The sequence below is a fragment of the Malaclemys terrapin genome, chromosome 9 (assembly GCF_027887155.1).
Source record: "Malaclemys terrapin pileata isolate rMalTer1 chromosome 9, rMalTer1.hap1, whole genome shotgun sequence".
NCBI lineage: Eukaryota > Metazoa > Chordata > Testudines > Emydidae > Malaclemys > Malaclemys terrapin.
The window spans coordinates 44,306,136-44,333,132 of record NC_071513.1 but is presented as its reverse complement, the minus strand read 5'-3'; the positions used below and the strand labels follow the sequence as shown (position 1 = coordinate 44,333,132).

The window sequence follows — 26,997 nt, the reverse complement described above, 5'->3', positions numbered from 1 at the left end:
AAGACCCCAGTGACCTCCAAACCCACCCACTGCCTTATCCCTGGGCTCATGGCCTCAGCTCTTCCCCATGCCAGTGGCAGTACATCTTCAGGATGGGCTCCCCAACACAAGGGGTAAAACTCCAGAGAGCCATCCCTTTGCTCTCTAGCTGATGATGCCCCTTGGCATGGGCTGGCCACAGAACAATCCTGCCATGCTGGAGCACTAGACTGGGTCTCATGACACCGAGCTCTATATCCAGGTCACTTCCTGTCTCCATTTCCCCTCCTCCTCTTTGTCTGTTAAAGTGGAAGCTCTTTGGGGCAGGAGCCCTGGCTGGGTGCCTGTGCTGGGCCCTGGTCTCACCTGGCTGCTGCTAGACAAATGATAAACATGGATAGAGTGGTTTCTGTTCAGTCCCTAGAGGCTGGGCAGCTTGATCCCTGTTCAATTCAGTTGTGCCTTTGCCCTGGGGGGGAGCAGCAGGTGGGGCCATGGGACTTGCTGTAGGGTCACCATTTCCCAGTGCGGCACAGGTATCTCCAAGACCAAAGTCTGGAAGTGTTGGGGAGCAGCCCAGGCTCGGGTCCTGCCCCCCCCAGCAGATCTGCCAGGGCAGGGAGTAGCCGAACCTCCCAGCCCCCCGAGCCTACAAAGCCCGCAGCGGCCCCGGGGGAGCAGCGCTCGGTGTGGGGGTGTGCACACACTCTCACACGTTTACATTCCTAATGGGGCTGCTGAACGGAGCCATGCCATTGGCTGCCAGCGATGCAGCTCCTGGGTATCCGGCTTCGCAGCTCCACGAACAGTAGAGACTCCCTCGGCACAGCAGTGACCGGCCTGGCTCCCCGGAGAGGGGCAGGGTCTGATTCCGATCTCACTCCAGTTCCACACCTGATTCCCCTGGGGCTCCTCCCAGGTGTCCCTGGCCGGAGCGTGGCCATGGGGTGTCAGTCCGGAGCTACTGCTCCGGCGCCAAGTGGCGAGTCCCCGGCGCCGTGGGCGTGAGCGCTGCAGAGACCCTCGCTCTCGGCGCGAGTCCGGCTCGGCGGCAGGTCCCCATGGTGTGAACGTGCCGCGGCTGGGGAGCCGCAGTCTGGCGGGCCCCCTGCCTGGGTCCGGTGCTGGGCCGCCGACGTGCCGGAGCGCGGCGCGGGGGCCGGGGAGCGCGCCGCGGGCCACCCTGGTCCGGCCTAGCCTGGGGCGGCATGAAGGCCGGCTGCCCGCTCCGCGCCCCGGCTCCCGCCCGCCCCCGAGGCCGCTCCCCTCAGCCCGGCGCGGCGCTACTGGACCCCCGAGCTGGGGAATGATGCAGCCGGGGCACTGCGGCGCCGAGGCGCGGTGACCCCCCCGGGCGGAGCCACCGGCGCCCAGGGATGGGCAACTCTCAGCGCAAGCCGCCGCGGAGCCCCCGGCCCTGCAAGATGGACTCGGCAACAGGTACCGCCGCGGCGCCCGGGTTGGGGGGGAGCGGGGGCCCCTCTCCGTGTCCGGCTCCCCGGGACCCTGCCTGGGCGCGCTCCGCAACCCCTGCCCCCCATCACACCCTCGCTTTCTGGCTGTGTCGCCCCCAGCACTCAGTAGCCTCCCCCCCCACCCTGCCCCGTGCTGCGGGTGCAGGGTAAGCCCCTGCTCTCCCCCCTCCCTCTGGCATGAGCCATGCAGGTGGGATCCTGCACCTGCCTGGGGGAGGGTGTGAGCAGCACCACAATCCACCTCCCATATTGCCTCTGCCACGGTGTGTTACCCAGCCCAGCACCAGTGCCGGGTGAGGCTGCCCCAGCCTTGGCAGCCCAGGCACCGGGCTCCTATCAGGCTGCTCCTTGCCTGCCGTGCGCTCCGTGCCCTGCGCCCTAATCCTCCTCCTACAACCTAGTTTGCCGTCCTGTTGCTGTCACCTCACACATGCTCCTGCCAGGTCACAGGCGAAGCACTTCCTCCCCTTGTTTGGCGCCCTCCCTGGAGACCCCTCCTCCTCCTCCACCTCCTCCTCAGGCCAGACAGGGACAGGTGGGGAGGCTGCCTAGCTGGGCTGCAGGCTCTGTTCCCTGGAGTGCTCTGAGTTGCAGTGGTGAGGGGCGGCTGACAATACATGCTGAGTATCTGCAGGTGCTCTGGGGTTTGCTATAGCAACAGGAATGACATTGGGCTGTGTGCTCCAGGTTCCCCAGGGAGCTTTCATTCCCTCTTGCTGTTGAGCCTGCTGCATGCAGCCCCCTGTTCTAGCTGTGTCACATCTGGAGAAAGGTCTAAGGGACTTGCTCAATGTCACGCAGTGAGTCAGAACCAGGTCACCTGGGTTCTGCTCTTGGCCCAATCGCTAACTAGAATGTCACCTCCAGGTTGTGTGTGCGCAAGTGCTGGCTTGCTGCTGCCCTCTATTGGCTGGAATATGGGTGACCTGCTTCAGTGGCCCGGGGTCACCCATAACCAGCCCAGCTATGTTAGGAGGGAGGAAGGCTTCTCTGTGTTGTGCTGTAACACCGTGTGTGGGAGAGAGAGATGCACTGCTGATGCCCTCTGGTGTTTGGGCTTGCAGAGAAGATAAGGCACTGCTGTTGCTGCCTGCTCAGGGAGCTCTCCTACATGTTTGGAGCTGACCAAGACTCGTGTGCTGGGGCAGTGACGATTCGGGGAGGAGTTGGGCCGTCTGCGGCACTTGAATTTGTTGCACATGTGCAGTGTGATGTGGGGTCCATATCTCAGCACTGGTCATTTGCAGGGAAACTCCAGCTGGAGGGCCTGGGATCTGTTGTTCTCTCCCCCCACTGTAAAAAGAACAGGAGTACTTGTGGCACCTTAGAGACTAACAAATTTATTAGAGCATAAGCTTTCATGGACTACAGCCCACTTCTTCGGATGCTGTAGGGCTGTAGTCCATGAAAGCTTATGCTCTAATAAATTTGTTAGTCTCTAAGGTGCCACAAGTACTCCTGTTCTTTTTGCGGATACAGACTAACACGGGCTGCTACTCTGAATCCCCCCACTGTGTGAGTGCAAGTCTCTTGCCGACTCCTGGGCTTGAGTCAAGCACCGTAGAGGGTATGTTACGACTCACTGTGTCACTGGAGAGGCCCACAGGCAAGGAGGCAGTGACAGAACCTACCCCCAAGGGGCCTGTGTACAGGTTACCGGGATTCACTGCAGAGCTCTTGGACTAGCACAGTAGTCCAACCTCATCTAGCCCTGACCTTACTTCACACAGGGCTGTATGAAATGAGGGGAGGGATAGCTCAGTGGTTTGAGCATTGGCCTGCTAAACCGAGGGTTGTGAGTTCAATCCTTGAGGGGGCCACTTGGGAATCTGGGGCAAAATCAGTACTTGGTCCTGCTACTGAAGGCAGGGGACTGGACTCAATGACCTTTCAAGGTCCCTTCCAGTTCTAGGAGATGGGATATCTCCATTAATTATTATAAACAAGTAGCACCTGTCTATTCACTTCTCTGCCTTCCCCTGGGCTGATCTCGGCAGTTCAGCAACTTGGGAATCCTGCCTCCACCTCTTTCTGATCCCTGGCTCCAGGAGATGTGAGGAGGAGCTCTGCACATGCTCAGATCTTGCTGGTTTTCCAGTGCTTGGGCTAACCTTGGTCAGGTCTCCTCAGACTGTTCCGCATTCAGCTTAGACCATCCTTAGAGTTCGAAATGCTGCCCTGTCTCTTACGGATACCTAGTGAATGGGAATATGACGGCTCAGGAAGAACCCCATGCCTAGGAGTCCTGGCTGGTGCTAGCCCTGCAGAGCCTATACAGCTGAGAGAGGGGGAGCTGGAGGCTAGTCTGGCTAGATGCAGGAGAAGGGAAGGGCCTGGCTTGCCTCAGATCCCTGGGGAGCGTGCAGGGCCAGCTATTTAGAAAACAAACCTGTATCTCTTTACTTGTTAACTGAGCACATGTATCCCATGGAGTCATCCCCACTAACATGACCCCTCCCCAGTGCTGTGGTTTAATTTTGGGTAACTTCTCACAGCAAAGCTGCCCTTGGATCCTGGTCGATGTGCTATGCTGAGGGTTTTAGCTAAGTCGTAATTGTGAATTTGCCTGCTGGACCCTAGAGAATTTTCACACTCATCTCATATGTAAAGTGGGGACAACTGAGGCACACACAGTCCTGTTAGTGCTAGAAGGCTGTTCTCTGATGGCCCAGGCATTCCTCCTAGAAAGGTACTGCCCTAAAACCTAGGCTGAAGGCAAAGCTTTATCTGCTGAGTAAGAAGCCATTGAAACTCGATAGCCCTTAGTGCCTCACGTCCCCAGCAGAAAGCAGGACTTTGGTGAGTCCCCTCCCCAGACAGGTCAGAATCAGATCAAGTGATTGCAACACCTTAATCACAGGGCTGAGCAGTGGGACTGCAACCAGTCTCAGATGGGCTGTGGAAGCTTCCATGGACCGGTTGGGTGGGGACATGTTTCCTGACCTAGGAGGGGTTTTTCCAGCAGTGTGGGCAAAGCCCTAAACCAGCCCCTGGGAGCAGAGGAGAAAGGATCCATCTTGGGAGCAGCAGGGCAGGATGCATGGCTGGAGTCCGACCTGCAGCTGACCACTACCCAGGAAAAGTCCTGGCTAAGGGTAGGAAATGTCTTGGCTGGCCTCCCCTATCCAGTGAAGTCTAGTGCTCACACAAGCAGCCTGTGCTGTGTGCTGTGCTTGCTCCTTGTTATCTCCTTAAACAGCTCTTTGTTCTCATCAAATATGCATTGGTTCTGACTCTTCTATCCCCCAGAGAGCTTGTCAGTCACCTGCCTCCTTTTCAGCAGAGGTGGGGACGGAAGGGGCTAAGGCCTGTTGGCTGAGGGGAACCCAGGTCAGAACTGACCCCCCCACCACCCAAGATACTGTCGCAGGCTGAGTTCTGACCACGTGGACAACAGCAAGTATGTGGTCTGACCCAGTATGGCAGGGGTGGACTGCACTGATGTTCTGTCTGGTCCAGTGCGGCAGGGGGTGGCCGTGCCGATGTTCTGACCCGGTGCAGCAGGGGGTGGCCATGCCGATATTCTGACCCGGTGCGGCAGGGGATAGCTGTGGAAATGACTGTGCCGAACTTCTGACCCAGTACAGCAGGGGGTGGCTGTGCCAGTGTTCTGACTCAGTGTGGAATTTCCTATGTCCTTATAAAGACGAAGTGACTGGCAGGGAAAGGCCAAAGCTTTGAAGGGGAGGGGCTCTGTAGTGAGCAGATCTGTCTGTTGTAACTGGTCACAGTAATATGGTCTGTGGGAGTTACTAACCACAGCTCCAGAACTCTCAGTAACGTGCAGCCCCCCCCCCAGTACTGTGCAGTGACCGCCTGTCCACCAGCGTGAGGGCAGGGAAATGCTGGTGACATGTCCCCCAGGTTGTTTCATGGCTGAGATGAATGGCTGGGACATCCAGCACTGGGGGTCTGATCTCAGCCCCTCAGGAGGTCAGTGCTGCAATTCAGGTTGCATCGTGACACTGCATTCCTGCATATATGCTGTGGCCTCATTGCAGAGCGACACAGCATGCATGGACAGTGACTGCACACTCCAGGCATCTTTGTGCAGTGTCTGTGTAATCCAGTGCTGCACAGAGTGACCCTGGTTACCATGTGTCACCTTGGGGACCTAGGGCTTTAAGGGCATGTCTGCACTGCAGCTGGAAGTGTAATTCCCATCTCAGGCACATGTGCATGTGCTAACTCTGCTCACGCTAGCGCACTAAAATCAGCAGTGTAGCTGCGGCAGCCTGGACTAGCCACCGGAGTCCAATCCACCCGATCCGTGGGGTATGTACTTGGGAGGCTAGCCTGAATCACCTGTGCTGCTGCGGCCACGCTGCTATTTTCAGCACTCGAGCAGAGCTACTGCGGGTATGGCTACCCAAGCTGGGAATCCCACCTCCAGCTGTTGTGTAGGCAGGCCGTAACTGTCCTTAGAGCCCCCAAAGTGAGACAGACCCATGGAGACTGGTGGGATGGGTGGAGGCCTCAAGTCTCTGGCCCTGATGGGTGAGTGAGTGAAGCAGAGCCATTTTTTGACTGTGAGGCTGTCATTTGCAGCTGAAGCTCTGGGCCACAGTTCACTGCCTAGCCTTGAGATGTCTTGGCTGAGCAGGCTGGAGATTGCTGACCTGACAGTGCATGGGGCTGGCTGCTCGGCTGAATGATAGACTTTGGGGCGGAACTATACCACTGCAGTCAGTGGAGGTACACTGGTGGAACTGAGCAGAATCGGGCCATCTGTATCTAGCCACGGCTTAATCCCTTACATTTAAAGTCCTTTATGTGGGGGGGGGGGAGTGGAAGTGCACAACAGCCTCTGCAGACAGCTCCTCTGTGCATGCCTCAGTCCAGGACAGAGAGCAATGCAGGAAGGAGTCTTTTAAACTATTCATATTGCCACTCACATTTACAGCTATTCCCCAGTAATGGCTGGCTTAGCCAGGAATACATGCTCAGACACAGCCTCCGCAAGGTGGAGCTAACGTTGTTAAATACATATCCTAACTAAAGGTAAAGCATAGGCCTTACAAGAATGCATTGGGGTTAAAAACCTACGTTGGAAAGCCAGGACACTCTAAATTAGCATAACACCTTAAACAAACGTCACTGTTTGGGACCCTCTGGTAACCTTAACTCTGCCCTTCTCCATTCTCCACCTCCCCGTGTGTCCTCAGTATCCGGTAGAGAGAGGTCTGTAACAAGCATCACAGATTGGTGCAGGGCCTGGTGGCCTAGTACACTCACAGCTCCTCCCCACTTCACCAGGAAGGGTGTGTGTGTAAGTCTCCTTAAATTTCTTAGTGGATGGTTCCTAGGGTGGCTTTGTGAAGCGGGGGTGCCAAAGGACAGTCCTTGTAAGGGATTTAGCGTTACCAGGGATGCTGTGTGGATCTGCAGGAGTCCTTGTATCAGCTTGACTCTGCATCAGCTCTGCAGGAACCCTCCCTTTGAGGTTCCACACACTGATCTGTTGTATTGCAGAGGCTCCCTCTCCTTCCCACTTCTCCTGTACGAACCTGGAACTTCTCTCCTGTGTCAGGGTCCTGGACGGCACAGCTTCTGCAAACAGCCTGGAACAGAGATTATAGCGTATGCCCGAGAGCCAAACCCAATCAAATAATTTACGTGCATCACTGCCGTCCACTGGACTCAGTTCTGCTCGTTCTGGATAGAATCTGTCTCCCTCTAGTCACTGGAGGCCTGCAAAGAGGAAGAGGCTGAGTGAGAAGCTATTGGTTTTGGAGCTTGTGGCTTGGTTCTATGGCTGATGTCATGCATGCTGTTTGTTTGTGGATGTGCTAGTGTGTGCCGGGGCTGATTAGGGAAAGCTGCCTTTCTCCCAGACTGTTTGCAGTGAGCAGTTCATGGGATGAATTAGCCCCTCTCCCTGTTTGTGGATTAGCCCCAAACAGGCTTTGGTTTCATGGATGTGTTGATTAATCCACAAGTGGCTGTGAAAACCTATTTCAGCCTGTGGAATGCTTGTGAATGCTTCACTGCCACTATTGCTGAATATTTGTGCGGTGAGGTTAGTCACAGAGTTGCATGGTATTGTTTCAACTTCCCAATTTGAGTGTTGCCAGGCCTGCTAAGAACTTTAAGATGGCCAGAGGAACACGGCCATTGTGAATAATGATGCACACACCCTCATGTGCAAGTATGCCCAATGCTTTTAGTTTCCACAGGCTTCCTTGAGGACAATGTTTTGCTCACGCAAATGTGTGCAAAAAGTGACCGAAGAAGGTGGTGGCGCCCGGGAGGTGGTGTGTGTGTGTGTGTTCTGCCTGATTGTCTGAGGACATGTTGCAGCGTTCGCCTGCTGCCTGGGCGCAGGGTCGCTCGATTCTAAGAGATTGATTGCAAAGGTAAGCCATGCAGCTGTGGAGCATGAGGGCTCGTGCAGGGTTGGAAATGGAATTCCGGCACTGCATTGTGAGCCCTGCACAGAGGTCGCATCCAGGGAGCTGCTTCCCTTCTCTGTATTTTTGACATTTTGCTTGTCATGTTAGTTGGTTCAGAGAAAAACAAAGAACAGCGAGGAAGATTCAGTCCTGCAGCTACGTGGCATGCTAGGCCTGCCGTAACCTGTGGAAGGATGCTGGGGACATGGCAGCAAACACTAGCTCAGCAACACCAAGTCAGCAGCAAGCAGGGTATGTGCTGAGAATCAATTCCAGGTGGGCAAAGGAATCCAGTTCCAGTCCCTAGTCTATGTCCAGATGAATTGCAGGACAAGAGCCCCCCTTCCTGTCCCACACTGGTGCAGATCCTGCTAGCTAAACTGTTTGAGCTGTGATGGTCACATGTAAACTACGGCCTGGATAACTTGTGTCAATGGGAAATGGGTTCTGCTCGTATTTCCCCACACCTCAGCCACTACACTGGTATTTCTTTGTATTACCGTAGCACCTAGGAGCCCCAGTGATGGGGCAGGACCCCATTACGCTAGGTGCTGTGCAAACAGAACAGAAAGATGTTGTCTACCCCTGAGAGCTTCGAGTAGGCATCATGGCAAAGGAAAGCTGGGAGGCAGGATCTGAAGGAAGAGAAGGGGTCACTTTTGCAGATGTTTACAGCGAACTCCTCCCAGATGTGGGCACAGCAGGGGGGAAAGCATGAAGGGCTTGTTTGAACATGTAACCCGTGAGCGATGGAGGCTGGATTCATGGCTCGGCTGGAGGTGAGCCTTGTCATGATGAGAGGTTGGGTGGGAATTGTCTGTGGAGGTGCTTGGAAATGAAAACAAGTAGCATCCTGTCTGATGTAGTGGAGAAGGGGGAGCCCATGGAGGGATGCAGAGAGAGTCTGACATGGTGAAAGCTGCAGGCTAGGAGAAGGAACCTTGCAGCAGCGTTCTGAATGGGCATGAGTGGGACGAGTGGGCGTCATTGGTCAAGGATGGAGAGATGGCTGTTGCAGTGGGTGAGATGCAAGATGAGAGCCTGGGCGAGGGTTTTAGCTGTGCGGATGGCTAGGAAAAGATGTAGGTGTTGCAGTGCCCAAGTCTCTTTGGAAACAGGCCTTAGACACCTGAATCACTTAGGTGCTTTCAGAAATGTCGCCTGTTGGCCTCACAGCTGGGAGATTGGTCTGTGGCTGAGGCAGGATCAGGGGTGATTGGTTTTGTGCAGCCTAAAGATAGAGGAGTTGGTCAGAGTTCAAAACTCCTTCTCCTGTGTTTTTTGCCTCTTGGTAGCAAAAAGCCCCATGAGAAGGCGGCTCCCTGGTCTGTCCCCGCTGGGACCGAGCACCTGGCCCCAGCGATCGGGGACTAGGCACTTACTGCCCAAGTTATGAAATGGGAGCATCATCCCAGGCAGCAGGAGCTGGTGATGTTGGCAGGACTGGAAGCAGGAGTCAGCCCTACGTGGGGGCACCACTGAAATTAGCAAAGGAAAAGGCCCATTTGGTTCCTGACCCTGCCAGTGCAGGAGGATCCCTGACTGTACCAGGGGACTGCATTGTCCAGCCTAGTTTGAACTGTCTCAAGCATTGGAGCTCCTGGAGAGACTGCCCCTCGGCTGGATAGGACTTCTCCAATATTTGGCCTAAATTTCCCTTTAGTTCCACCCTCCTGACCCGCCCCAAATAATTTCTCTCCAATTCTGCAGCTCGCATCTTTCAGCATATGCAGCCTGTTCCCATGTCTCCACCTAGCTGTGGGTCCTCCAAGCTTGTATTGCCTGTACACACACAGAGCTAAGCATGCACACTGCCTGGCGGGGATGTGTAGTAGCCAAGAAAGAACAAATACAAAGTTTTCAGAAGAGTGATTGAGAGCACAGTGTGTGTGTCACCCTTCCTGCACCCCCTCCCAACCGGCTGTCATCTCACATTTAAAGGGGAATGACACTAAAAAGTACACGTGCCCCGTGAAAGGATCTGAGTCTGCATCGCTTAACCTACACCCATTTATCAGTCCCTCTGGATCCCAGTCACATGTGAGTGATGTGCTCCATGCCCATCCTCCACATTTCTGCTATGAAAGTGATTGACAGATACAGAGCTGGCAAGGTCCATGCCCCTCTCTTCTCACTGCACAGAGCAGAGCGGGAAGCAGATTACCCCAAATGAAAGAGGGGGGAGGGGAGGGGGAACCTTTTTACTGGGTGCAGCTAAACCCCAGGTCTGACTCTGTCTGGCTGCAGCAAGCTGGAATCCTGACCCAACTCAGCACCCCTCCAAGGGAGACTTTTGAGCTGTGTGTTTGGATTCAGTCCCCTCTCTACTAATGAGCCACAGCTGGAGCTCAGATCCTGGCCCAGGGCTTGGACCCAGGCCTAGCTGCTGTGGGATGTGGCTGTTTTTTTTGCTGGGAAGTGAGCTGCGGTTCCCCAGCTCCTCCAGCAAGAAAGCCCCAGGCTCATTCCTAATTCCCCCCCCACCCCCCAAGCTGAGGGGCTGTAGGAGGAGGAAGTGCAAAGAGAGCTTGGGAATGGGCTCTGGGCCTCTCACTGCTCTGGGCCTGGTCTGGAGTGACTGGCTGGCTTCCACTGGAAGGCTGTTCTGAGCTCTGTGGGAGCTGCGCTGGAGCAGTCTCCAGCCACACCTCATGCCGGCATTAATCAGGGGTAGCATCAACAGAGAGACCAAGGACTGAACGTGCTCCAGAGCTGGGACTCCTACTTCCCCAGGCGTGATTCCTAGGCGGAAAAGCCATGGAGGGAGGCAGAGTGTTCCCTGCCTGTGCTGTCCGTGCCCTAGGGATTCACAGGCTTCCCTCTCCAGGGCTGGCAGTCTGGCTCCCGCCCTGGTGCTCAGTGCCCCTTGCAGTGCAGTCACTCTGGGGTGAGGGGCCTGCAGGCTGGGTGCTGCTGGTAGGTGAATGCGGGTAGGGAGCCAGCTGAACACCCCGTCTGGCTGGCTGGGGGGTGGCAAATGAGCCATGTGATGTGGGGCTAATGAAGAGTGAGGGCTTGGTTCACTGCCCCACGGAGCTCTGGGTCCTTCTCCTCTGAGAGCTGCACGCTTCTCCAACCGCTTCCTCCCTGGGCCGGATTACACCTAGGACAGGGTCATTTGGGTCATGGCTTTGCTAGCCGGGCTCTGCTGCGCCCTGCGTTTGCAGCATGCCTTTGGAGTGACTGGAGGGGGGCTGTGACTGCCACCCTGTGTGGAGGGACAGCCTGGCTGACAGAGGCCCTGGGGTTCTCCCAAGTGGGCAAGTTGCCAGCACCAGCAGTGCTAGGGGTTCGGCAGGGATCAACCTCCCAGTAGCACGCTCCAGGCAGAGGCCTAACGCTTTGGCAGGTCTCTGAACTTCCCAACTCCAGAGCTGCATGGAGCGCCCCCCACCCCCGCTCACCCAGGGTCGAAGGTGGTGCCTGCATCTCTCTAGGGCAGGGGTGGCCAACCTGTGGCTCGGAGCCACATGCGGCTCTTCAGAAGTTAATATGTGGCTTCTTGTATATGCACCGACTCCGGGACTGGGAGCTACAGGCCCCCAACTTTCCAATGTGTCGGGGGGTAGGTGGGGGTGCTCACTGCTCAACCCCTGGCTTTGCCACAGACCCTGCCCCCACTCCACCCCCTCTCCTGACCTGATGTGCCCTCGCTCCTTCCCCACCCCTACCCCACCAGAGCCTCCTGCATGCCACAGCTGATCGGGAGGTGGGGGAGGGAGCAGGAGGCACTGATCGAAGGGGCTGCTGGTGGGTGGGAGGCTCTGGGAGCGGGGTGGTGGGAGCTGCTGTGGGGGCTGCTGATGTATTACTGTGGCTCTTTGGCAATGTACACTGGTAAATTCTGGCTCCTTCTCAGGCTCAGGTTGGCCATCCCCGCTCTATGGGCTGCCTCATGCTCTGCAGGCCAACAACCCACAGAGCAGGAGCCCTGAGGCAGCCTGGCCAAGCGAGTGCTGTGGTGCTCCCTGCTCCCTCCTGCGCCATGGATAGCCCACAAGGAGGTCAGGCATGTGCAGATAGGATGGGACAAACTGGGGTGGCCAACAGGGCTGAACCTCTGGGAAGAGAAGGGGTGGTTGCGCTGCCGTGCGACTCCCCACATTGGCCCAGAAGTCTTTGCGCCAGTCATGCAGTCACCTGACTGCCGTTCCCCACCCCATCCCCTGCACACACAGTGCTGAGCAGCCTTCTCTCCCACTGACTTTTGGGGTTGAGGGTGCTCAGCACCCATCCCCTGCCTAGGGCACCCATCGCTGTGGCAGCTGGGTGCAGAGAAATGGCCCTGGGAGTCGACAGGAGCATTTTGGGGCACTAGGAGGGCTCCAGTTCCAAGGGCTGGCATTAACCTATGGCTCTGGGAGCTGGCAATGGGCTCCTTGGGGGAGAGCCGCAGGCCAGGAAGCATTGCCCAGCAGCCGGGAGGGGGAGGGTAACGGTTACTCTGTGGGACTTTGACCTAGACTCAAGGAGGGGGTAAAGCATTTCCTGTATCTCCCTCCCCCGACCAAACTCCTGCCGCATAAGACAGCACCCGGAGCCTGGTGCCTGAGTTGCAGGGAGTTGCCCCTCCATGCAAGGGTCCTGCTCCAGTCTTCTGAGAGTAGAGTGACCAGATAGCAAGTGTAAACAATCAGGACACTTTTTTGGGGGTGGGTGGGGGAGGAGGGGAATAATTGCCTATATAAGACAAAGCCTCTAATATTGGGACCTTTGGTCACCCTAAGCCCAGGGCTCCCTAACACAGCTCAGCTAACTCAAGTCCCACTAACCCTGCGCTTAAACTGTGGTGCAGACTCACCCAAAGTGGCAACTGACTCTCCCGCCTGGCTTTATAATCACCCCCACGCCTGCTGCGGGAGATAGTTGTGGGGGGAGGGGCGCACATGGGAAACTGCCCCACATCGAGGCACCACCCACCCCTGCTCTCTGCCACGGACGCCTCGGTGCCCTCCCTGCCTCCAGCTGCTACAGGCTGCAATCCCCGGCCACACGTCCTTGTTGGGTCATGGCTGCTGGCAGGCAGCGGCCTGGGCAGGGTGGCTGCGTGGGGGTGGCATGGCAGGGGCCGGGGAGCTATTTACCCCGCTGGCTGGTGCGCACGGCGCCCAACACTGAACAGAACCTGCACGCCGCAGGGAGCTGTCTGCATGGTGAGTGGGGAGCAGAGCTACACGGTCTGCGGGGTGGTGCCAGGGCCCCCTCCAGCCGCCCAGAGCCAGGCAGCGGCGGCTCCCACAGTGGCACTTTGCCGCCTCTTTGGGGTGGGCTTCTCCCCCATCTCGCAGCTGCGCTGGCTCGCTGTGCTTCCCGGGATGGCAGGAGCCCGGGGAGGTGCTCTTCGGTGCTCTGCGCTGCGCATGGGGCCCTGACCCTAAGAGCCAGAGGGACCTGCCGGGGGGCAAGATGGGGAGTCTCGGCGGTGCTTAACTGGGGCGGCTCCTGGGAAGCATCCGGCATGTCCCTCTGGCTCCTAGGGTCGGGTGGGGAGGATGGGGGGGCAGAGGGCTCTCTGCCTGCTGCCAGTGCCTGCAAGCCCCGCCCCCGCAGCTCTGATTGGGCAGGAGGGAGCCGGTGCAGCATGCGGAGACCCCCTCTGCCTCTGTGCCTAGGGGCCGCCAGCACTGCAGGCTTCTGCCAGCGGACGGGCCCACCACTGGGAGCTGCCCCAGGAAGCGCCGTCACACCAACCCCTGGACTTTGGCAGTGATGGTGAGCGGTCCCCGATATCGGGACAAAGGGCGTCCCGACCGATGTGCGGTCGGGATGTGGGACAAATGTGTTAAAATCAGGACTGTCCTGATAATATTGGGACGTCTGGTCACCCTACCTGAGAGCATCTTTTCACTGCAGAGCCTCAGATGAGCTTGGAGCCATAGGACAGAGGAGGGAAAGGGGGGTCCTGACTGAGGCACAAGTAGGGGTGTGAGGAGTCCTGGGTTCTAGTCCCAGTTCTGCCTGTGTGGCCTTGTGCAGGTCCCTGCCCCTCTTGGTGCCTCGGTTTCCCCATCTGCAACATGGGGACCCATGTCCCAGGGCACGGTACTGCTCAATCCAGGGTGTTTGACATGTGAACCCCTCTGCTGACATTGCTAGGGAAGTGCATAGTGCCAACAAGATGGTGCCGGGGTCCAAAGTGCTCCGGCTCATTATGCTGCAGCGGGGTGGTGCTGTCCATGGCGCCGGGGATCTCAGGGGCATGCTCCTTGTTCTGTGGGCACTGGCCCTAGGGGCAGCCCTGGGGTGAGCAGAGCAGGCTGCATCCCTGATCCTCTGCTGCGGGCCGGGCCAGCCCCTTGGTGCTGCTTGGGATGGGAGGTTTGATGTGGCTGTGGCAGGGGAGCAGGTGAGGGGCAGCTCTGCTGCCGTGGGTGGAGCTTCCCTGATTCCCAGTGGCTGGGCATCTGGCCATCAGTGTAGGACTATGGACAGGCCCAGCCTCGCACAGGGGCTGGCTCCAGCTAGGGACCCTGGGAGGGATTTCTCTGCCCGGGGGTAACAGCCCAAAGCAGGGTCCAGATGTGTCTGAGGAGGGAGGACTAGGGGAGGGAGGGAGAGACTGCAAAGCAAGGCCCCTCCCCCAGCCTCCTGTGCACTTGGGAAGGAAGAGGGGCCGGGGCCAGGACAATGGGCTGCAGGGAACTGACTCCAACAGCCAGTTCCTGGCCATTTCCTCCCTCTGTCGCTGGGGAGGGGCGGGGAGACAGAGGAAGTTCACCCCTCGTGGTGTTTATGACACAGGACCCTGTGGGCACCAGAGGCAAGCGCCCTCCAGCCTGTGAGCGGAGCTGTGGGGACCCCCAGCCAGAGGAGCCTTGGCTGCCGGGGCCGGCTGGGGGACCCCCCCTCCTCTCCGTGCCTGGCTGGAGCGAAGTTGACCCGAGCTGTGGGGTGTGGCCAGGGGTCTCCGGTGCAGACTCTTCTGTCATGCTGGATCGTATGTTCCCATAATCCCTGCTCTGCCGCAGGGCGTCAGCACTTTATGTGGAGTCATGGGCAGCTGCCGTGCGACCATGGACTGGTCCGAGTCGCTGGTCCTTTCCCGGCACAGGGCAGGTAGGATGGCATCGCGGTGAGCCCCATGCCAGTGGGGTGGAGGCCAGCTCGGCGTTTGGTGAGGAGTACGGGTAGGGCACCAGAGAAACCCTGGAGCGTTGGGGATGGTTTGGTTAGGTGCCTGTGATGAGCTTGGCACTGGACATGGCACATACAGGGGCATCTTGCTCTCCAGTGGGGCAGCATGGACTTGGGGCCCCTCCAAAGATTCTGGGGTAGACTCTGAATCTGGTGGGGTGTCCCCCTGTCTGGACTGGGCCCAGGCAGAAATCACTGAACTTGGCCTGCGTATTGGAGGCAGTTTCGAAGCCATCAGGCTGGTTCCGACTGCTGGTGTGGGGGATGCAGCACAGGGAGGCAGCTGTCTCCCTGCCTTTGCCAACAGTTTTTGGGGTTTGTGACATGGCACTGGGTCCTAATCCAGGGGTTCCCTTGGCAGGGCAAGGGGGGCATTGGTGTGCACAAACTAGCCCCTCTCTATAAAGCTGTTCTGGGGCGTGCTCAGCACTGGGCTGGAGTCCTGGGCAGGATGGTGCTCACTGTGTGCTGAGGGCTGCACCTGGTGGCGAGTATCTGGGATAGCGAGGTGAACTTGATGCCAGAGGCAGCTTTGGAGCCAGGCATGGCACCCAGCACGTCACCCCGCTGCAGGGCAACAGGTAAACGACACTGGAAGCCCCCACTCCCAGGGACACTGCGGAGCTGCCGGGTAGACAGAGTAATAATGGCCCGTTGCCTTGGGTGTTCCTCTGTCGGGGGAAGTGGGGAGAGTCCTGGATCCAGGTGCAGTGAGTGAGTCACACACCCAGAATGCAAACTGCCTCTGCTTCCTCCTGCCCCTCTAATCATTTCCAGACTCCACAAATAGCCCTCACTTCACTGGCAGCCAGGGCGGGGAAGCCACCTGCCCTCAGCCTGTCTCGCCTCCATCTCTCCAATGGGCTGCTGTCTCCAGAGTGGCCTCTGCAATGGGGGCTGTGGCTATGCTGACACACCATAACTTGTGTTCATTCTGCCCCACTGATCCTAGCGGGTGGGGACAGTGCCGAGATGTGGTGTGAGCAGCAAGCAAGTGCAGCAAAGCACCACTTGGAGAGTGTCCTGTCTGGCTGGGAACTGGCAGCTGCTCCCAGAGCCCCTCTCCTGCATATGCAATGGGAAGATCTCAGGGCCAGATGGTTGGTGGGGCGGGGCATAATACAGGCTGCTTAGAACCAGAGTTAGAAATGGGATGGTTGAACCTGCCAGAGCCCAGCCAGGTCCATTCAGCTCCAGCGTTGCCCTGTCAATGGGCAGTTGGTCTGGCTAGTTAACTTTAGTTACTGTGGGTGGCACTGTGCTGTGGACACTCAGGATTTTGGATATTCCAGTTAAATGAGGGTTCATATTTAGGGTCCTGCTGCTCTGGATTCTATGGGGCGTTCCTTCATGTTCTGGTACAGGCCAGAGGCAGAACGTTGGGCTACGTGGACCGGGGGTCCGGTCTGACGTGGCAGCTGGCGGGGTGCAGGGCGGATGGACCAGGGGTCTGACCAGGGCTAGACCACATGGAGTCTGGTCACTTGGCAGGAGGCAGGTTTCCAGTCCAGCTGTGTCAGTGATCTGATTGGGAATGGTTGGAGTTGGCTACTGGGCTGGATGGGCCAGGGGTCTGATCTGTGCAGGAGCTGAGAGATCAGTGGGTATGGAGCAGCAATTAGTACTTCATGCAGCTGCTATGGTGCATCCCCTGGGTTGTCCATTGTGCCTTGGGGACGTATTTGGCGCCCAGGGCTCGCACTGATGGATGGTGCAGGGTTTTCATAGATTCATAGGCTCTAGGACTGGAAGGGACCTCGAGAGGTCATCGAGTCCAGTCCCCTGCCCGCATGGCAGGACCAAATACTGTCTAGACCATCCCTGATAGACATTTATCTAACCTACTCTTAAATATCTCCAGAGATGGAGATTCCACAACCTCCCTAGGCAATTTATTCCAGTGTTTAACCACCCTGACAGTTAGGAACTTTTTCCTAATGTCCAACCTAGACCTCCCTTGCTGCAGTTTAAACCCGTTGCTTCTTGTTCTATCCTTAGAGGCTAAGGTGAACAAGTTTTCTCCCTCCTCCTTATGACACCCTTTTAAATACCTGAAAACTGCTATCATATCCCCTCTCAGTCTTCTTTTTCCAAACTAAACAAACCCAATTCTTTCAGCCTTCCTTCATAGGTCATGTTCTCAAGACCTTTAATCATTCTTGTTGCTCTTCTCTGGACCCTTTCCAATTTCTCCACATCTTTTTTAAAATGCGGTGCCCAGAACTGAACACAATACTCCAGCTGAGGCCTAACCAGAGCAGAGTAGAGCGGAAGTATGACTTCTCGTGTCTTGCTCACAACACACCTGTTAATACATCCCAGAATCATGTTTGCTTTTTTTGCAACAGCATCACACTGTTGACTCATATTTAGCTTGTGGTCCACTATAACCCATAGATCCCTTTCTGCCGTACTCCTTCCTAGACAGTCTCTTCCCATTCTGTATGTGTGAAACTGATTTTTTCTTCCTAAGTGGAGTACTTTGCATTTGTCTTTGTTAAACTTCATCCCGTTTAACTCAGACCATTTCTCCAATTTGTCCAGATCATTTTGAATTATGACCCTGTCCTCCAAAGCAGTTGCAATCCCTCCCAGATTAGTATCATCCGCAAACTTAATAAGCGTACTTTCTATGCCAATATCTAAGTCGTTGATGAAGATATTGAACAGAGCCGGTCCCAAAACAGACCCCTGCAGTACCCCACTCGTTATGCCTTTCCAGCAGGATTGAGAACCATTAATAACAACTCTCTGAGTACGGTTATCCAGCCAGTTATGCACCCACCTTATAGTAGCCCCATCTAAATTGTATTTGCCTAGCTTATCGATAAGAATATCATGCGAGACCGTATCAAATGCCTTACTAAAGTCTAGGTATACCACATCCACAGCTTCACCCTTATCCACAAGGCTCATTATCCTATCAAAGAAAGCTATCAGATTGGTTTGACATGATTTGTTCTTCACAAATCCATGCTGGCTGTTCCCTATCACCTTACCACCTTCCAAGTGTTTTGCAGATGATTTCCTTAATTACTTGCTCCATTATCTTCCCTGGCACAGAAGTTAAACTAACTGGTCTGTAATGTCCTGGGTTGTTTTTATTTCCCTTTTTATAGATGGGCACTATATTTGCCCTTTTCCAGTCTTCTGGAATCTCTCCCGTCTCCCATGATTTTCCAAAGATAATAGCTAGAGGCTCAGATACCTCCTCTATTAGCTTCTTGAGTATTCTGGGATGCATTTCATCAGGCCCTGGTGACTTGCAGGCATCTAACTTTTCTAAGTGATTTTTAACTTGTTCTTTTTTAATTTTATCTGCTAAACCTACCCCCTTCCCATTAGCATTCACTATGTTAGGCATTCCTTCAGACTTCTCGGTGAAGACCGAAACAAAGAAGTCATTAAGCATCTCTGCCATTTCCAAGTTTCCTGTTACTGTTTCTCCCTCTTCACTAAGCAGTGGGCCTACCCTGTCTTTGGTCTTCCTCTTGCTTCTAATGTATTGATAAAAAGTCTTCTTGTTTCCCTTTATTCCCGTAGCTAGTTTGAGCTCATTTTGTGCCTTTGCCTTTCTAATCTTGCCCCTTCATTCCTGTGTTGTTTGCCTATATTCATCCTTTGTAATCTGTCCTAGTTTCCATTTTTTATATGACTCCTTTTTATTTTTTAGATCATGCAAGATCTTGTGGTTAAGCCAAGGTGGTCTTTTGCCACATTTTCTATCTTTCCTAACCAGCGGAATAGCTTGCTTTTGGGCCCTTAATAGTGTCCCTTTGAAAAACTGCCAACTCTCCTCAGTTGTTTTTCCCCTCAGTCTTGATTCCCATGGGACCTTACCTATCAGCTCTCTGAGCTTACCAAAATCTGCCTTCCTGAAATCCATTGTCTCTATTTTGCTGTTCTCCCTTCTACCCTTCCTTAGAATTGCAAACACTATGATTTCATGATCACTTTCACCCAGGCTGCCTTCTACTTTCAAATTCTCAACGAGTTCCTCCCTATTTGTTAAAATCAAGTCTAGAACAGCTTCCCCCCTAGTAGCTTTTTCAACCTTCTGAAATAAAAAGTTGTCTGCAATGCAGTCCAAGAATTTGTTGGATAGTCTGTGCCCCGCTGTGTTATTTTCCCAACATATATCCGGATAGTTGAAGTCCCCCATCACCACCAAATCTTGGGCTTTGGATGATTTTGTTAGTTGCTTAAAAAAAGCCTCATCCACCTCTTCCACCTGGTTAGGTGGCCTGTAGTAGACTCCTAGCATGACATCTCCCTTGTTTTTTACCCCTTTTAGCCTAACCCAGGGACTCTCAACACTTTCGTCTCCTATGTCCATCTCTACCTCAGTCCAAGTGTGTACATTTTTAATATATAAGGCAACATCTCCTCCCTTTTTCCCCTGTCTATCCTTCCTGAGCAAGCTGTACCCATCCACACCAACATTCCAATCATGTGTATTATCCCACAAAGTTTCAGTGATGCCAACAATGTCATAGTTGTATTTATTTATTAGCACTTCCAGTTCTTCCTGCTTATTCCCCGTACTTCTTGCATTTGTATATAGGCATCTAAGATACTGATTTGATCTTGCCTCCCAGTTTTGCCCTGACCCTCCTTTCTCTCTGTTAATATAGCCCACACTCCCTCTCGTTTCCGACCCATCTCCCAGGTCTCCATGTTCCCCACTTACCTGTGGGCTTTGCTCACCTGTCCCCATCGAACCTAGTTTAAAGCCCTCCTCACTAGGTTAGCCAGTCTGTGTCCAAATAGGGTCTTTCCCCTCCTCGAAAGGTGAACGCCATCTCTGCCTAGCAGTCCTTCCTCGAATAGCATCCCGTGGTCTAGGAAGCCAAAGCCCTCCTGGCGACACCATCTTCGCAGCCAGGCATTCACCTCCATGATGCATCTGTCTCTGCCCAGGCCCCTACCTTTGACAGGAAGAATCGAAGAGAATACCACCTGCGCTCCAAACTCCTTCCCCCCTACTCCCAGAGCCTTGTAGTCACTCTTGATCCGCTCAGTGTCACACCACGCAGGATCATTTGTGCCCACATGGATGAGTAGCATGGGGTAGTAGTCAGAGGGCTGGATAATCCTCGACAATGCCTCCGTAACGTCTCGGATACGGGCTCCCGGCAGGCAGCATACCTCCCGAGATGAAATGTCAGGATGACAGATGGGCGCCTCCATCCCCCTCAGCAGAGAGTCTCCGACCACCACTACCCTACGTTTCCTATTCGCAGTGGTGGCAGCAGACCTCCCAGCCTTAGGGGTACGAGGCTTCTCCTCCTTTACTGTAGGGGGTGATTCCTTCTTTCCTGTATCAAGAAGAGCATAACGGTTACCTATTACCACAGCAGGAGGGTTCGGAGCAGGGGTGGAGCACTGCCTGCTGCCAGTAGTAACCAGCTGCCAGCTCTCCAGCTGTGCTGTCCTCTGGGCCTGTGGAACTATCCTCCTCAGCCAGGTGATGGGGCTGGTGCTTGGCTGTGCAGGCCAGCCCTGCTGTAGTCCTTGCCCTGCTTTCTAGTGCTGCCCCCATGCCCCAGGGTTGTAGCTCAGTGCTGCCTTGCTGAACCTGGCCAGGAGCATGAAGTTTTTCCTTCTCCTTCAAGTGCTTGTTTGTGTTTCCCAGCCCCATGGGATGTAATTATTCTGCTGGAGGCTGTGAAAATGGCATGGAGCCCTGCCGAGCATGCATTTCCACCCATCCGCTAGCACTACAGCAGGCTCACAGGTGGGGGTCTGAGAGCTCTGAATCAGGGACTGGCTCCCTCCTGCACTCGTGGCTTGTGCCATTGCACTGTCAATACTGTGTGGATGTGCAGTAAAGTACATGGCAGCACCTTGACCGGGAGAGCAACAGTGACCGACTCAGGGACTTCTGCGTCCAGATGAATGGGAGCACAGGGTGGTCTCTGTGCCGCGACCCATGGTCTGTGGGGCACGAGGAGGAGGGGGATACAGAGTGGAGGAGGATATGGAGCAGTCAGAGGGGATGGAGTGGGAGTCAGAGCTGAAATCGTGTTGGGAGGATCCAGAGCTGGGAGGCGAGAGAAGGAAGCTCTTTATAGCTATGGGAATGTGCCCCCTTGCTGCTGAGAGGAGGGTGGCACTATTGGCATTCAGGGCACGTGAGCAAGGAGGTTCTTGGGACTCTGGGCTTCTGCCCTGAAACAGCTTACACAATAAACTGAAGAAAAGGGAGAATATGGCTCCATGAAAGAGACCCAAATGTCACTGAAAGGCAAGTGCGTTCCTGCTGGGTATGTGGGACCTGCACTGGGGAGTGCAAGGGCTGAGCAAGGAGTTTGTGTGATCACCAGTGGTGGGGGTGCTTGTGTGATGGCCAATTGGAAAGGCATGTGTGCATTGTGAGTGGGGTGTCCTAGGCTGGGTGTCATCTGGCTTACCGGACAGGTGTATGTGTCTGAGGCGCTGGCTGGCTGCCTGGCCTGTGGGAGGTAAATGCTGGGGTCCCAGAGCACAGAGTTTGCAGCCCCTGTGTCCCGGCTCCCCTCCTGGGCTGGGCTGGGCTGGGAGTGCAGGGCTGTGTTATTTGGGGTGGGGAGGGGGTGCTGGGAAGGTGCAGGCAGTAGAGCGTCTGCCCTGGGTGCTCTGGATGACTGAGTGCTGGGCATTGCTAATGGCTTCCAGCCGATTGTCCTTACAGCTGGGTGCTAACACTGCGTGCTCTTCCACACAGGCCCCACTTCTCTTTCTGTTGGGTAATGGCGTTCTCTTCCTGTCCTGTGCTGTGTGCTGCTAACAGCCATTGCATCCCCCAGAGGCAGCTGCAGGGCTGGGGAGAGGATGGGGGGCAGGACCTTCAGGCAGAGCCCTTTGCTATAGACTTGGGGATTGATGTTATTGCAGCAGCTGCTTGCGGGGTCAGGTGTCTGCCCTGCCCTCCTAAGCCCTTTCTGATCCCACGTGTTGCGCCCCTTGGTCCGATTGCCCAGCCTCATTCCTCTAATACACAGAACTTCTTTATGCTGCCCTTGGGGACGGACGAGCCTGCATTGCCGTGAGGGTAGCAAGGTTCACGGGGAAGCACCATCTTCCTGGAGCCTCGGGTTCCCCGCAGCGTGTTAGCGCCCAGGAGCTGCAGCTCCCACAGTCAGCAGCAGCCAGCACCTCTGCAAGGGCAGAGCTCAGCAGTGACTGTGGTCGCAGCGCTTTTTTGGGGGATCCTTCCTTTGTGGCAGGGCAGATACAGTGCTGCCCACGAGAGCAGCTGTCCAGTGATGGGGGTGCACCCCCATCGTGCCCGCACACTGCCCTGCCAGTGCGCCTCAGCCATGACTGGGGGCATCTCTAGGGGGAGAGGAGAGTCCAGCCTCAGCAAAGACTGATAAAACAGCCAATGGTGGTTTTGTGCCATGGACACCTGCCATCTAGGATCTGCACTGAGCCCTCCCATCCCACAGGGCACTGGGAACCTGAGCAGTGACTCCAGCCTGAGCTCCATGCCATACGCCCAGCCCCAGGAGTCCCTCACCCAAGTCCCTGCCCATGAGCCTAGGTCTCCAGCATGGCAGTGTAGAGCCTGTGCTGCTGCTAGGCCATGAGGCTGGCATGTGGCCCATGCCCAACACAGCTGTCAGCCTCCCCTATTCCATCATGACAGGAGAAGCCAGGCTTTCACTGCTGGCCAGTTTGGTACTGGCATGGTGGGGTACGTGCTGCTTGGGAACTGGGAAGTGCAGCCTGCGGGCAGCTCCCACATCCTCTCCTTCCCCTGTCCGCCCTCTATGGACGAGTTGACAAGCAGCCCTTTTGGCGGCTCCCTCCCCACCAGTATGCTTCCACTTTCCTCTACACGAAGCTATTTGGGGATTCTGTGCACGGGAGAGACTCTTCTGTCTTCTCTGTGCACTTGAGACACAGACAGCGTTGCTGGCCACTGGGGAGGGGGGTGCAAAGGGGAGATCTAGGAAGAGCCTCCTCCTCACAATAATAAACCCAGGCCTAGGACAGCGAGGCCTGGCTGGGACAGCCTGAGTCGCTCTGTGCTGTGTGACCGTAAAAGCATGATGTGGTGAGTTAGAAATACAACAGCTGTCTTTTTATTATGTGCTACATGCAACTGAGGCCTGGTCTCTGTGCAGAGTTGTACCAGTTTCCCAATGAACTGGTTTTTATAGAAAGCAATCAAGTGAAGCTAAGTCGATAGGAGCCAGATTTAAATTGAATTTGAGTGTCCACACAGGGCTTTGCACCATGGTACCGAAACCAGTTGAAAATCCTGGCATTAGTGAAAGCAGTGCCATGGGGATTGCAGGCGAGGCCTGAGATGTGCCCAGGCAGAGTTCAGATCTAGATCCAGACCTGCCCTGAGCGGGTCACATCTCCCTCTAGGGGCTGGGCCCTGGCCCTGTGACAGTACGCTGCAGCTAGAAGGCTCTCCTATGACAAAGTGGTAGGGCTCTGTAGGCTTCCCTGGAGCTCTCAGGTTCAACCCTGGGGTGACTGTGTGTACCTGGCCATGTGCTCTTACCTTTGGCCTGGGGTTTGGTTGTGGTCTGTTTTGAGAAGTTGGTGTAAATAGATTGCTGTTGGTTGCAGGGGGGTGGCTGCAGCGCCCAAAGGCCCCCTGGGGAAGGCGGAGGGCAGTGACCGCCGGGTTCCCTGGAGGAGATGGGAACCTCTTGGTGGTGCCAAACCAGCTGGAAGTGTGGGTGTCGGTTTTTTGTTTTAAATTAATAAAATTAGTTACTCCCACTGCCCCCCTGGGGCTGATCTGGGGGGATCCCTGGAGCCTGATCTGGCGGAGTGGGGACCTGAGCTTGGGGGCAGGGTGCAGACTGACCCTTTTATCTCATTCAGTTTCCAATAAATTCAACCCCTAGAGCTGCTGCAGGGTGTGAAGTGACAACGCCCTCAGACAATGAGAATGCAAGCTGGCCTCACTGCCATTGGCCCAGCCCTGACCCTGGGGGCTAGTAAGCTCCTTCCTGGGGCTAGTCTGGGGCTCCCAGGCAGGCCCTTCGGCCCAGGTCACCCCTCGCTGCATGCCTTGCCCTGGCTCGCTGTTGGCTGGATGGCAGTCACTGTGCCAGTGTTTGTGGGCAAGAGCTGAATGGGGCTGCCTGTGCCCACAGGGGCGGGAGCTGCCACCAGCCCTGTGCACGGGCTGCAACTCAGCAAGGTGCCCCAGGCGGGATGGCCAGCAGGGTGCCCACCGCTGCTCTGTGCTGGGCACTGTCCAGCACTTCATGCAAAGCTCTGGAGCCCCCTGGTGCACTGCTGCCTGGGAGGACATGTTATCCCCCTACCCCCAGGGGTTGTTCCCCAGGGGCTCATGGCAAAGGGTTGTTCCGTATCCCTTACAGGGGATTGGCTGCAGTGGGACAGGTGCCTTCCCTGTGGACGGAAAAGGGGGCTGCTTGGCGCTGGAGATACCAGGGTGACCTGTCCTGCCTTGCCTGTTTCTGCTGGAGCTGTCCTTGGAGGATCAGGGGTCTGAGGAGGTACTTTCCTTGCCGTCCAAGGGCTGGGAGGTGGAATCTGTCCCAAAGAGCTTTTCTCCCAAGGGAGGAGTTGTAGGCAACAAACCTTCTAATAATGAAACAAACAGCTTGAAGCAGCCTGAATAAAACTACTCCCCCTCTGCAGTGCTCAGTGAGATCCTGCAGCTCTCTGATTGTCCACAGGGTCCTTCAGCAAAGTCCTGCTTTTTCTTATGTAAAATCAGGTTGAAAAACAGGCCTAAAGCCTCCAGGAGTTAAAAGGGCACAGCCCTCGTTCTTTTCCTTTCCTAGTGATCCTTCAAGCCTTGGGTCTGTGGATCCAGGGGGTAGCAGGAGAGGGTACAGGAGATGAGTGGCTCGATTTGGCTTTCCTGTCTTGGGGGATTGCAGCACCTGGTACCTGCCCAGGGGACGGGGAGGATGAGAAACCAGGGGACAGAAGTGGGAGCTCCCTGCATACACAGCCTTCCTTTGCACTCGGAATGAGAGCGGCACAGAACTGCCCTGTCCCAGCACTGGTAATACCCGGTGTGCAGCTTGATCTTGCCCAGTACTTGTGAGCTGCAGTGCCATCAGCAGCCCTGCACCCGGCTATTCCGGTTCTGGCTGGACGTGGGACAGAATCAGGCCCCCTCCTCGTAGCTTTTGGCCGTTGCTCCCTTGAAGGGGCTGAATGAGGTAATTTGATTAATGGCCGCAGTACTAGGTCAGGATGCATGCCACTTCCATTTCGCACAGCAAGAGCACAAGACATGCTGGGCGTGATCCTGTGCCATTGGCTGACTGGGCCAGCTGCTCGGATTGGGTGAAGCCATGGATCAGTGGCAGTTCACCCCAGCCAGGGTCTGTGGCTCCAGACTCAGATAAGCCAACTGTGGCATTTCAGTAAGCTACAGGGACTCTTAACAGGATCTGAGCAGCAGGCAAATTAATGCCCAACTTGTTCGCGCAAGCAGAGGGGGGCGTATTCCCAAGCTGCACCCAGCCTACTCCCTGCCTAGGCTCAGCCCCTTACCAGCTCCAGCTGCTAAGTGATTCTTCATACTCTACCTACAACACTCCCCTTAAAGGGGCAGTGACCATACAGCCACCAAAGTTCCCTGCTCCCCACCCAGTAGCACATCCTCACTGCGCATCACTCCTGTTACGGGTTAAGGTGCACTAATTTGCCTATGGCCAAATCTCCTGTTAACCCAGGAGGGTTATGGCTGGCTTCTGCCCTACAGCATGAAGCTTCTGGTTGAAAGTTGTTCAGATCTAGGGGTGAGGTCTGGCTAAGGTTGCCAACTGTCTAATCATACAAACCCAAACACCTTTGCTCCGCCCCCTGCCCCTTCTCTGAGGCCCCGTCCTATTCACTCCATCCCCCCTCCCTCCTTTGCTCACTCTCCCCCACCCTCACTCACTTTCACCAGGCTGGGGCAGGAGGTTGGGGTGCGGGAGGGAGTGTGGGCTCTGGGAGGGAGTTTGCATGCAGGAGGGGGCTCAGGGCTGTGGCAGGAGATTGGCGTGTGGGGGTGGGTTTGGGGTGCTGGCTCTGGGAAGGGGCTCAGGGCAATGTCAGGGGGTTGGGGTGCAGGCTCCGGCTGGGAGGTGCGTACCTCGGTCAGCGATGCAGCAGGGCTAAGGCAGGCTCCCTGCCTGCCTGCCTGCCTTGGCCCCAGGCCACTCCCGGAAGGAGCTGGCATATCCCTGCGGCCCCTAGGGGAGGGGCCAGGGAGGCTCTGCGTGCTGCCCGTGCCCACAGGCACTGCCCCTGCAGCTCCCATTGGCTGCAGTTGCCGGCCAATGGGAGCTGCGGAGTCAACGTTCGGAGGGAGGGCAGCGCACGGAGACTCCCTATCACTCTTCCTCCTCTCCCCCCTCCCAGGAGCTACAGGGACGAGCCAGTTGCTTCCAGGAGTGAGGCCAGGGCAGTCAGGGAGCCTGCCTTAGCCCCGCTGCGCTGCCAGACTTTTAGTGGCTTAAAATCTCCCAGTTTGGCTTCATTAGCCTCCGGGAGATAGAGCCCGATTCTGGGAGACTCCTGGCGAAACTGGAAGGGTTGGCAACCCTAGCTCTGGCTCATTTACAGAGATCACGGTCATCGTAAAGTCTGGGCTGAAGGTCAAACATGGGAGGTCTCTAGAGCTGGGGTTTTGCTGGGCCAATCTGTGGTGGAAACACCTGGGCTGGGGAGAGCCTCCAGTTCCCAGAGTATGCCGGGCTGCTTAGCTACATACGGATCCCTGAAAGTGGGGTCAGCTTACAGCTATTCTCTGCCAAGCGGGGGTGTCAGTGGTGGGAGCAGGCAGGGGCGTGCTGAGTTCTTTCCTACACTGTGCTGTGTGAGCACCCGGAGAGGATGGCATTGTGGTTAAAGTACTCTTAGGTTCTAGTCCTGGCTCTGATACTGATTTGCTTGTGGCCTTCAGCAGGTCCCAGTGCCGTCTTGTGCCTCAGTTTCCCCACCTGTAAAATACAGCATGCACTGGGACATTACAAGGCTCATTGAGGACTAATGTTTGTGAAGCACGAGGATGGTACTGTTGGGAGCACAATTCA

The 26,997-nt window shown here is 55.9% G+C and overlaps 1 protein-coding gene across 3 annotated transcripts in view; it reads left to right on the top strand.

The window, feature by feature from the left end:
• Window positions 1-26,997, top strand: part of NHSL2 (NHS like 2) — a 167,252-nt gene that overhangs the window by 80,221 nt on the left and 60,034 nt on the right. Inside the window, exon 1 of one of the 3 annotated variants that reach the window (XM_054039557.1) lies at window positions 1,292-1,419. The exons of 1 other annotated variant lie outside the window; for it this stretch is intronic. In XM_054039557.1, the coding sequence (XP_053895532.1) occupies window positions 1,356-1,419 (64 nt within the window). In that variant the 5' untranslated portion in view covers window positions 1,292-1,355. Of the gene's footprint in view, window positions 1-1,291; window positions 1,420-14,620; window positions 14,903-26,997 lie in introns of those variants that run through there. One more of the 3 variants, XM_054039556.1, reaches the window with a different exon arrangement.